This window comes from Fulmarus glacialis, unplaced genomic scaffold (genome assembly GCF_000690835.1).
Source record: "Fulmarus glacialis isolate BGI_N327 unplaced genomic scaffold, ASM69083v1 scaffold9876, whole genome shotgun sequence".
NCBI lineage: Eukaryota > Metazoa > Chordata > Aves > Procellariiformes > Procellariidae > Fulmarus > Fulmarus glacialis.
Genome location: NW_009218743.1, coordinates 23,096 through 35,447, shown reverse-complemented (window position 1 = coordinate 35,447; position 12,352 = coordinate 23,096). Strand labels below are relative to the sequence as shown.

General features: G+C 36.9%; 1 protein-coding gene across 1 annotated transcript in view; it reads right to left on the bottom strand.

Annotated features, from left to right (window-relative positions):
- Positions 1-1,777: 1,777 nt before the first annotated feature.
- Positions 1,778-12,352, bottom strand: part of TXNRD2 (thioredoxin reductase 2) — a gene marked incomplete at its 5' end in the record, with an annotated part of 32,784 nt that continues 22,209 nt past the window's right edge. The window contains 5 exons of the mRNA XM_009580132.1: positions 1,778-1,901; positions 4,166-4,263; positions 6,101-6,172; positions 7,496-7,588; positions 7,821-7,916. Of these exons, the coding sequence (XP_009578427.1) occupies positions 1,778-1,901; positions 4,166-4,263; positions 6,101-6,172; positions 7,496-7,588; positions 7,821-7,916 (483 nt within the window). The remainder of the gene's footprint in view (positions 1,902-4,165; positions 4,264-6,100; positions 6,173-7,495; positions 7,589-7,820; positions 7,917-12,352) is intronic.

Sequence of the window (12,352 nt, the reverse complement as noted above, 5' to 3'; positions counted from 1 at the left end):
TTCTTTTGTTGTTGTTTAAGTCAGAACAAATCTTTGAAAATGGAGTATTCTAGTATCAATGAGAGTGTGATAAATACTATTACATCATATTTTAGAAGGAAGGTCTGATCACTTTTTGTCTAATAGTTTCTCTGACACGTACAATTCTCATGGTAAAAAAGATTTCACACTTGAAATAAACCAACCATTCGTCTGTGTTGCATGCTGCAGCAGTGAAATAGCAGTCAAAGAAAAAATAGCAAAGATACACACAATCATCAGACTATTCTTCCAAACCGTGCAACAAGCAGAAGGACAGCTATGAAAATATCAAATTCCATACACAAAAACACTGATATAAATTAACTGCAAAAAGGATACATATTGTTTCACCTCAAGTTGATCTCTTCCTACATGCACTATTCCCCTGTAAAGGGTGCAAGAAACGATGTGACCATGCATATCAAAATGTTGGCAACTGCAACTTGTATTGAAATTCAGTGCCATTTGTTTTGTGTTTGCCTTTGTCAGGCTACCTATTTAACAGGGTTCTGCAAAAGAAGCTTCACGATCAGATTTGTTTCTTTATTGCCACAAATTAGCTAGCATCTCCCCCTTCTGGAGAGCAGGAAAATAAGCAGAAATTTGCAACAGATTAATGCTTTCTTATTCTGGCCAATACTCAAAAAAAAAAGTTTGCAGATAATTATTTTCTATCTTTGTTCTGAGCAGGACCATTTCTTTTCTAGATCACTGTTTAGTATAGTTCCCTTCAGTAACATGTTTTATTAAAGCCAGACCTAAATCCATTCAGATGTAGTATCCAGCTCATCAGTGAGAAAATCTTAAAAACAAACCAACAAAATATATCACTGTGTCAGCCAGATTTCCACATTCTATAAAACAGAAAATGCTGCATGAGTTGGATTATTAATGGTTTTGATCCTACTTGTCAGCGTTGCTTAATATATGGTGTTCAAGCAGTAATTTGTGAGATGTGTCAATTTAATTTGAACTGCACTGAATTAGAAATTTCAAGAGTAGGCAGAGAAGTCACCATAAAATTCAACTCTTTCTTTGGCACCTCTGAGCTCATTCATTCTCAGCCATCACCATAATGTTATGACCAGGCTGTCACTGATTTATCCATTGGGATTCATCCAGTAGCAGCACAGCTTCAGTGATAAGTGAATTTCTATTAAATTCCTGTAGATATTACATTTTAAAGAAAAAACCCAAAGATGACTGCTTACCCATTGTTACACACTCTGGGAACTTGTTTCTACTAGTGAGTACAGAGTCTCAGTATTCAAGATTAGCATCAGTAACGAGCTATGCAAGTACTTAGGAGAAAAGCGTTCTCCAAAATTCTAAGGAAGGCCCTGTCCGATTCCTAGCATCTGTACGAACATTATGTGAAACACTTCTGTTGCCAGTCAGTCATGCCAAGAGAGAAACTCAAATGGCAACTGTTTAATTTGTAGATGGCCTCAGATGTCACTGGCTTCAATTATATTTACATATATAAACATGTGATTATTCCCTAGCTCCCAGCAAGAGAAGAGTTACAGGCACTTTGAAAGAGAGAGATTTGTTACAGCGGGACTGCAGTGGTTTTAGAATTGTGATGGTGCGAGGACAATTTCTTTGTCTGGCTGTGAGAAAAAGCTGTCTACAAGGAGAATGAGAAAGACTCCTGGAACTCGAACCATTAAAGCTGTTTCAACTCTAAGTGCCCCCTTTCTTTACAAATATATTTTGTGCTTTTTTTCCTTCTTTCCAGGGATGGTACTTAACCTCAGCAGCCTGTGACTGTTGCATCCAAGCCAGAACGCTTTGTAATGTGCAACTTGGTAATTTCTTCAGCGCAGGTAGGGTGAATGCCAATTGTCTTCATTAGTTGAGGATACGTAGCACCACATCTAAAAAAAAAAAAAAAAAAAAAAGACCCACAAAGTCAAACACTATTCACCTGAAGCAGCTAGAATGTCCTAAAACATCAAAGTAATTTTGCTCTTGTCCATTTTATCAGGTAGAGGAGTTGCATTTATTCTTCAAACAATGCTGTCTATTATTTCTCAGGCACTTACACAACAACATTTAAATGCCCAGCTTCACAACACTGTTAGGTACGGAAGAATTGTCATAAGAGTTGAGACAGAGAGAATTAAGCAATTTACCCCAAGTCACAACTGAGCCTATGGCAAAAACATATGACAAAACTGCAACCTTCAGCTTTTCTTGTACATACATGCGTGTTTCACTAACTCTGACTCCAGATGGAAAAAACACACACATACACACAGAGGAAAAAAATCTTAATTAGGACTGCTGGCAAGAATCTGCTGAAGGAAGTCGTACGAGAATGTTCTTCCATGATCTTAGAGAAAGTCTGGGGCTTACACTGAAATTATCAAGTTATAAGCAGGAGAAAAAAGTCTCTCATTTGAAAAACCAAACCAAACCAAAACAAACACCAAAAAACCCTTGAGCTAAAATCCCACTTGCTTAATTCCTTTACTTGTCCAATAACATTCTTAGACTTGATGACTTTGATTTGAGCTGCTATTCCTGGCAGGTCATGCTGTAAAAATAGCTGAAATGGCCCTAAATTTAAGAATTGTTTCAAGCTCTCTATGGAATAATGTTCTCTCCCTCTACAAAATACAGCGAAGAGAGCCATAGATGTCTTCTGGTGTCCCCACCTACATCCAAAAAAGCACCGACAAGCAAAAACTCATTGCTGAGCACAGATGGAGTGCTAAGTGGGGAGGGAGGACAGAAAATCATCCTTTGGAGAGACTAAGTAAGACCTAATATTTGACAAAGGAGAACAGCAGCTCTTACAGCGGGTGTTCCACATTGAAAGCTCTGGATTTGTGAAATACAATAGAAACCAATACAAGAATCTGACCTGCTGAAAACCTCTTACTGTGGCTAAAGTTTTAATTTCCCTCAGGCAAGGCAGAAAAGCACTCCAGTTTCATGTGCTTCCTTTTCACTGGTTATTTTGGATAAAACTTCAAAACAATGACATCCTAAAAAATGTAGTTCTAGAATCTATACCACTGGCAATTAATGGACTACAAACACATGTTGAAAATGTGTACTGAGGGTACACTGCAATCAGTGATTTCCCAGATATTCCTCACATGATACTTGTGGTCCTGCCTTCTTAATCCTTTCTGCTTTTCATTTATGCTAGTCACTCTCAACTGTAAGACTAAAACTGCAATGAAATGGTGATGATATTTAGGAAAATTAACCAACACCACAACTGGGGGTGATTTCTTGTGTCCCAGCCTACTTTCTTCAAAGAGGAGCTACAAACGATAATTTAGTAATGTAAATATAAGAATCAACATTTCTGAAGATGTGAATCAGCAATAAGAAGGGAAATGAAAAAAACAAATAACTGCAGCATATAAGAGGCATAGCAGGAATTCTCCATTTAACCAGAGCGGACCCAGAGTAATTTCTTACTCCTTCAAAGGGAGGACTCCTATATTAATACTTGAGCAAAATCTTAAACAAGATCAGATCACAAAGGTTCACCTACTTGGGTAAGTTTGTTATTGCGATTACCAGATAGCTCTAGACAAAAGTACCTCCCCTCTCCCATCATCCTACAGAGGTTTCTTTCTTCCCTTATCATATTATTGTTAGCTTATACCCCAGAAACATAAAAATTCATGCAAGTCCTTGCTGAGCTTTTGAGGAGCAATGGCTGTGCACATTTAAAGATGAGATTAGGAAAGGAAATGCTCGGCAGGTATAAAGAAAGGTTTTTATGAAAAGCACAAATAACACCCTTTTAAAGAAGTGACTTGCAAATCTATATGGTGATTTCCTATCCTGTGCATAGAATGCAAAAGAAGCTACACTCTGAGGAAACTAACATTAGTAAGTTAACGCACAATTTTTTTTTTTTGCTTTAACTATATCAAGCCGACAATATATTTTCCTCAGTTGTTCTTTAACTATATCCAGTATTACAGTAACTAAACCCAGTACATCTTAATGAAGAACTGCAGTATTTTTAGTGAAAATATGTGCAATACTACATAAAAGTAACAAAAAGCATGGATTCTTTATAGTGTTGCCAAAACTAGGCAGCTATCTTTTATAATCTTACAATAACTTAAAAAGCAGGCTTTAGAAGCTAGAGACATTCTTTTGTACTTACTTGATTCCAAGAGCAAATCCTTGAGTAACTTCGCCTGCATTTGGTCCAATGAAATGAAGGCCAAGTATTCGTTGCTCTCTCTCTCGTAAGCACACCATCTGAAAACAATACATTACATAGAGATCTTTTCTTAGAACATTTAAAGATAAGGCATGAAGTTGAATTAAATGAAACTGAAGTGCCCTGAGATCCTAGTTCAGCTGTTTATTCCCAGTGTGCCAGGAACTTATGCACTTGCTTAAGTCTTACTGACTTCAATAGGTCTTATGCTTGTCCTTAAGCACTTTCCTGAATCAAAGCTTTATTAGCGTATTTCTTTCAGACTTCAGGGAGCCACTGACAATGACAATTTGCGGTAAATTGAATACTTCGTTGTTTGTCATTTGTATGAAATCCTCAAAATACCTTCTGTAGTCTAGTAACCAGACTAGTGTTATTTTGACACCGAATGGCCGCCTTAGCAATTCTCCAAGCCTGTGCAGTTATTCTCAGCACCTAATCAGCTGTATTTCCAAAGATGACCCCTACCAATTATAGGATATTCTATGCCTTTGTGATTCAGTCAGTAAACACGGCAGCATGTTTGGTGAGATACACTTACCACATCAGCCACATAACCTAAAAAGGAGTCAAGCCTTGGAAGCAGCCAAAGATGAAGGTGAGTTAATAAGTATCTGGGAAGGCCTGAGTCACTGCACACTTAACTTTTATTAGAGAACTTAATGAAAACTTTTTAGTTCCTTTAAGGACACCATCTTTATAACTATGAAAAGAAAGTCAGTCTCTCCCTGTGTCCTCCCATCAAGCATTAAATCATCACTAATCTAATAGGTTCTGCTACACAGTAAAGGCTTGGATTCTTTCATTAGGAATCCCAGGAACAGCAGCAATCCTAATGTGGTACTTTAAATATTGAGGAGTTTTAAAGAAAAAACCCTCTCGCAATAGAGTTTGAAACTCACAAGTTTAATGTTTGTTCATGTGTTTTGGGAGTTTAGTAAGGACTATATTCAAATCATCCAACAACTATTATGCTATTACTACTTCACCCTCAAATATTTACTTTCATTGACATAATTTAAAGGGAATAGCTAAAAAGAAGTAGCATCACCTTAGTTGCACTGATACTTGGGACAGTTAAGGCAAGCTACTAAGGCACTTACACAAATCACATGTGACAAAATATAGTTAGAAAAACTGGTTGCAACTATTGACAATGGATATTCCTTATATAACACAACAATAACAACATAATAATTTGTGATGGACCTACAGAAGTTATTACATTTATTCAAAAAAGGATGTTCCCTGATATTGAGGAGAAGAGAAAGAAAAGGAGAACTATGATATATTCTACCAACACTACACTTCATCTTATCTAAGATTCTCTACTATGGGCAAGTGCATCAAAAACCTGTTCAACACTGAAGCAACTGGATTGCTCTAGGACAAGACACATTTCAAGTCCAACACTTTGGTCTAAACCAGGCGGTTTTTGTTTTCATGACTAAAACAGAACAGTTAGTCTAGTTTTGTAAGCCTTATGCTTAATTTTTTTGAAGGTAGCATACTTTACCCAAGAGATGGCAACTCAAATATTACATACAACTAGTTAAGAACTTTGCTGGAGGAAGCAGAGATTAATCTCTATAGAATTTGGAATATTTCTTAGGACCTTAAGAGCAGTTCAAAGATGGTACCAATCAGCAGAACGTCAGCTCTGAAAAATGCTAATATCTGTAAAGCAATTTCAAGATGCAATGGGACATGTAATGAATATTAAACATTTGAAGTTACACTAGAGAAACAGGCTGCCACCAAGAAAATACCTCATCCATCTCGAGAGTTTTTTTTGCCAAACAGTCCTCCTTAAAGCTGGCTGTACCATATCTCTTGTTTTAAGTTAAAAGCAAGTTAAAAGCTCACAACACTCACTTTCATATAGCATTGAGCTGCATCTCTTTCAGCCACTGTAAACTCTAAAGGTTTATAATATGCATGGTATACCTGGTAGGGAAAACAATAACATTTTGTGTTAGAGAGTACTATTATGTCAAAAACTGCTATTTAGTATTATAATGACTACTATTACTACATATTTATAATGTTGTAGAAAAAATTGATTTATTTATAACCTGTTCATTATTTTAAAGAAAAATATGGAAAGCACAGTAAGAGTTTAACACAAGCCTTTCTTAGAGAACCGTTAAAAACAAAACTGAAAAAAACATGACAAATAATCATGTTACTCAAACAAGTGCCCCAAATTAAAAATGTTAGTTTTGTTCCTTTAAGCTTCTCCCAGAAGTTTAATGCCTTTGTTACTGAAAATAGTGAAATCCAAGAAGCTTTCCATATCTATAATAATGTATGCCACAAGACAACCCAAACTGTAATTTTTGCATTCTGAATAGTAGATGCTTATCTTTTCATTAATGATTTTTCCTGGGGCTCCAAGCTAAATCCATCAGCTGAACTTGCTCTCCAATACATACATAACATCAGCATCTTATGACACTCACACATCAATTGCCTGCCTTAAACAGATCAGAGCAATTGTTTTACAGTAATTTATATCATTCTAGATGGCACTAGCATCCAGAAACCCAGGTAAGTGTTCTGGGATGGATTTTTGAAGTATAAACTATATTTCAGAATCATAAGAGACAAAACGAGTAACTGACTAGACATGGAGTAAAGTATTGCATTTTGTATTTCCATAGCTTACCGAGTCATATGCTGACAGTCTTTTTGATGAGTGAATAAAGGTAACACATCTTTTCAAAGGTGACTTGTTTGACTTTTGTCTTATTATATAGTGATTGTGAATTTCTTTATCATGAGTACCTTAATCTCATTCCTCATATCACAGGGCTGGGTGTGAATATATGCCATAACAGATTTCTTCCTCAATATGCAATGCTCAGGCATATTATATCAAGACATTTTAGCCACAAAGACACTTAGCAGCTTGTATGAATATTTCTGGGGACATCCCAAAAATTTAAACTGAAGAACCTGACCAGCAATTCTGACAGTTAAAAGGAACATAACTGTTATTTAACGATGCTGCACAATATAACTTACTAAAGTGGCAGCTAGTTTAAAGCTGTCACACCCTATCAAGAATTTTAAGCCCACTAGGTAACAGTTTCCATTGTGACCTGCTGCAATACTTTTAAAGTCCTGAGCTCTTCTGAAGACACCAACTCCTTAACTGCAAACATGGTATTTTGGTGACCAAAATTTTTGCCTGATACAACAGTGAAACTTCTGTCTTTTCATAGTGCAACTCTGACACCAACTATAAAATTAAAAATGTTTCCATACCTCAATATTATCTGATCCATAACATTGCACAGCTGCTTCTTCCGACAGTCCAACACAACCATATTCCAAGGGAGTGAAAACTGTAGTAGGTACCTGCTTGCGAGGAATCAGAAAGTGTTACTGTTGAACCATATAAAGCAGCTGCATGGCAGATACAGAGGAGACTTCTGCATGACTGAGAAGCGTAGCTCTGTCACACACACCTACTTTGGCTACTGTCAAAGCTGAATTCCAGATGACAAAATGCAATTCCTTTAAAAATTCTTAAGAAAAAAAAAAGCGTAAGATTTGGTTTTTATTATTGAAAAAAGAAATAACAACTCACATTGTCATAGTCCATCAATTCTAAAGACTGGCCAAAAAGACGCTGAGCCAGCAGTTTTCCTGCAGCTATCGCTGTGGGTGTTAATTCAGGACGGCCCTAAGAAGAGAGCACAAAGCTTTGTTTTAACTAAGAGAGAAGTAGCATCCAAGAATTTCTCCTGGGACAATGGTCAGAGGAAGGCCAAATCTTTGGAATTCCAGCCAAGTAGCCGGGGCTCCAAATAGAGAAGGCAGTAATAATTTCTGTTCAAACATGCTTTTAAGTCTCCGAGTTCAGTATCTGTCTTAATGGGAGGGAACAAATGCCATGAATGTGTCAAAACCTTGTATCTTATCATGTCACCTCTTGAAAAGCAGGGGATATTCACATGCTAACCATTCACTTCCCCCTTTCTTTCCACAGTAAGTCATCAAGAAATTTTTCAGATGGTCTTTTTAAAGCAGGAAAAGCCTAGTATAAAGCAACAGTGTTTTTATAACATCAGACCTTTTAAAAAAAGTTGTCTGTCACATTTTTACAGAACACAGGCACAAAACTTAGCTATTTGTAGGCACTATTACCGACTTCTTATGTTGGTCCTGGATCGGAGAAGTGGAACACTATTTTGCTAGCACTGCAACCTATCGGTTGAGTTGGTCCTAGTCTCAGGCTCTGATATTAGAGAGGGGCTTGAAAAGGATTGCTATTGGCAAATGCTAACTTCTGCAAGTGAGAAATGGAATCATAGCAGGATATGACCAGGACAGGCTCCAGGTCAAGCCATGAGTCCTGGCTACTTTTGATATCCAAACAGGACTATGCAGTGTGCCAGAACCCTGATTTTGAGTGCTGGCACAATACCACTGGAGCATCAGACCTCCAGTGCTAGTTTTAAGGAAGCTGGAAGTTTTTGCAAATTGAAGTAAGGCATTTTCAAAGGAATTTTTTGAAGTCTGAGGAAGAACAGTCCATGTAAGTTAATAAGATCTAACAACCTTCATAAATCTAGTAAAAAACATTATTTAAGAGTTCATCCAAGACATATCAAGATGCTTGTCTGAGATGAGGAAAGAGGTCACAAATCTAGAAGGAATGATGTGGACACATATGAAAGCCATAACTGAAAAACACATTTGTGGGACAACATGGAATGCTTTATAAAAATTGTGAAGTTTTGATTCATACACGTCCTATCTAGATACAACATTGTCACACTCCTGCAAAGCCCCACTTGGAGGTAGTCATCCAATAAGCCCTCAAAAACAGTCTTCAGCAGAAAATAAAATAAGGATTCCCCACCACACACATTCAAGTTTTTCAAACTTTTTTTTCATTATCCTAAAGTTTTTTAGCATTTACTGGAATCCATTCCTCTTTCCCAGTTTCTTTTCTGTATGTTGCTAGGTAGATTCTGTACATGGTATTAGCTACCATTTACTTTAGTACACAGACCATATCAATTATCTGCATATTAATATGCATTTATGCTTTTATCTGTACTAATAACCACTTAAGTTAAAACTTCCATTGCAAAAAAACAAACTGAAACATTATGTCTAACTACATAATTCTAATTGTTAATGAAGACTAACCTATTTTTCCCCACACCCATGACAAATCACAAAACTGCAAGTCTATCCCTTTTTCCCCCCCCAGGATCCATCAAGTCATGGTTTTTCAAATCCAGCATTTTGACTTTCAAGTCCGTAAATGTCATTTACCAGATGAAAATTGCCATTTGTTTTTTCTTATACACATTTGCCTGAAACATGGCTGCCAATCATTTCTGTAGCAGGAAATACAGATGTTGTTTTGGCATTCCAGAAATGAATAGAAGATTGGAACGAGAGATAAAATTGTGAAAGCAGTGCCATGCATTCCATAAAACCCAACTAATTACTAAAACATCCATGCAGATAAAGCCCAATTTCTCATAAACAATGACTTAAAGACCTTCCTTGGTAAATATTTGAAATGAACATTCACTTTGCAGTCATGTGTAGAACTACTCTGCTGATTATTATGGATACGAATTGTTCATAAGAATCCTCCAATGTATTATACATTTAAACGAGATGGCTCCTAAGAGAGTTTAAAAAGCTTTGAAGTAATGTGTATTTGTTCCAACACAACTCTTTTTGGTCTTATTTCTATTCAAAGCAGCATACTGTACATTCCACCTTCTCTACACATCTTTGTTATAACACCCCTTGAAATATGACAGATGTATAGCGGCATGACCATATGATAAACCTCCATCTGAGAGAACTTCTTTATAGTGTGTGCCATGCTTTTCAACAAGAATACTACTGGAGGAAGAATTTTAACACAGAGGGTTTATATCAGCACTGAAAAAAAAATTCAAACTAAAATTCCAGCTTGATCTTCCTCATCCTGATTACAGAAGATGAAAATGCCTAAATGCAATTTCACCTGTCAGTTGAAAATAATATTTTGCCAAAGCTTGAAAAACTTTTTTTGAGGGTAGACAAACTGACTAACTTCTGGAAGGGTTTTTTTCCCCTTTTCTTCAAATGAACAGCTTGGATAACATTAGGATTCCATTTGCCATACAAGGGTGCAACAAGACACCCATGCATACATACTTTCCCATTTGTGCTGGCTGGGTATGACTCCCAAATGAAAACAGTCATTCTGAGCATATCAGGAAACTCACCTTTCCCCTCTCTCACTCCCCTTCCAGCCAGGGCACTGAATTAAAATTTAAAAAGTAGTTCTTGCTATTTAGTAGCAATTTAGTGTCTATCCAGTGTGAGGTAAAGGAGGGAGGAGGAGGACTTGAGAACTACTTGCAAAGGTACGAGCAATAGCACTTTATGGTAGCGAAGAAACTCTGACAGGCAGAGGAGAGCAAAGAGAAATCCTGAGCATGAACCCTGGAGAAAAAAAATCTTATTCTTATAAGCAATATTAGGGATCATTGATGCTTATTCACAGGAAACAAGATTCCCCTTCCTGTGCTCTTTTGGTAGGTCTCACCCAGAAAGTATCACGCACCAAGCTCTACAGCTTTGTGGTTCTTAGCAGGATGCACTTGATTCTTCTGTGTGTATTCTTTGAGATGTGCACCAACACAGAACTTTCTTTCACTGCTGGTTCCCATGCCAATGAAATTTATTATTTAAATTAATTCTGCTTTAAAAAGAGACAAAATGAATTTAAGTATTCAAATAAAATAAACTTTATTGCTTAGCAAGTGGAACTACATGGCTCACATTGTACTGGAGTCAGATAAGATAATGGCAATAATTCCTTCTATCTTTAAACTTTATAAATGCATGAGTACTATACTGTGATTTCTTTAATTCCCTATATTGAGCCCATATGCAGATAAAAGCTTAAGAGAATATTTCTTCAGAGCACTCATTTAACTCTTCAGTTTTTCCCCAACTGTACACTGGACACAGTATAAAACTGTGTCGCTGTTTTTAACACTAACATTTAGAAGTGCCTATTGAACAACTCAAGTTCAAAAACCTGCACTAATAAGGACAAAAGCCGGAAAAGGAAATCCAACTTTTAACAACAAAATTAAAATGACAAATAAATGCAGATCTGATTTTTTAGATCCAGAGTAGGAAAGAGAGCATCCTGCCTCCAACTTTATATTTCTTACTTAACTAAATCCTCAAAGGGCAGAAGACAAAAAGCACCCAAAGGAAATGACTTGCCCAAAATAACACTGCAGATTGGCAGCAAAATGAGCAACAGAATCTGAGGCCCTGCCAGCATTGCCTTTAACAACTGCTTCTTGGATGAAATTAAAAAGAAAAGTTTGGAAAGCAGGAGGCCCAACCAAGGCATATATCAGGGACAAGCAGGTGTAGGAGGTCATTCTGAGCAGAAAGAGGACTTCAGGAAAAATCCCAGAGCAAGAAGTGACAAGTACAGAGGGAACCTGTATGTGAAGTGAGAAGAAAGGAGAGGAACTGTACATAATCCCAAAGCTCTGAGTGACTGGACAAGACAGAGAAGCTGTGGAGAGTAAGGAAAAAAAGGAGAAATAGCTGAGCAGAAAAGAGTTTTAACACAGTTTAAAAGGAAATGGCAAGTCATCTCCATGAAGATGGAGACAGACAGGAAGAAACACATATCTACATAGAGGGGAAGAGGTCAGGAATGGTCAGCAGATTTATGAGACTTAAGTGTCTCTGGCAGTTCCAGAGTCCAGTCAGAAATTTGCAGAACTATTCCCAAGACGTTATGTAACCTGTTACATCTCTTCAAAAACTCAGAGCACCTGTAGGGTTTATAAATTTGAGAGATCTTTAAAAGATTTTAAACATAGCAGAATGAGAAATCTTTTAAAGGTCTCTCAAATTATACTATCTATGGTGTTTGGATATTGCTACAGTATTTAGATTTATCAGACTTTTAAAACAGATGCCTTCAGTGTATCAAAAACAATCTTGATAAGAAGGCATGTGCTCAATTCCATTAAGTTCAACAACAGGTGAGAGAATTCGGTATCTTGCAATGCCCAGCCTCTATATTCTACATATTGCCCAAATTTTTCAGGAACAGCAGGCAGC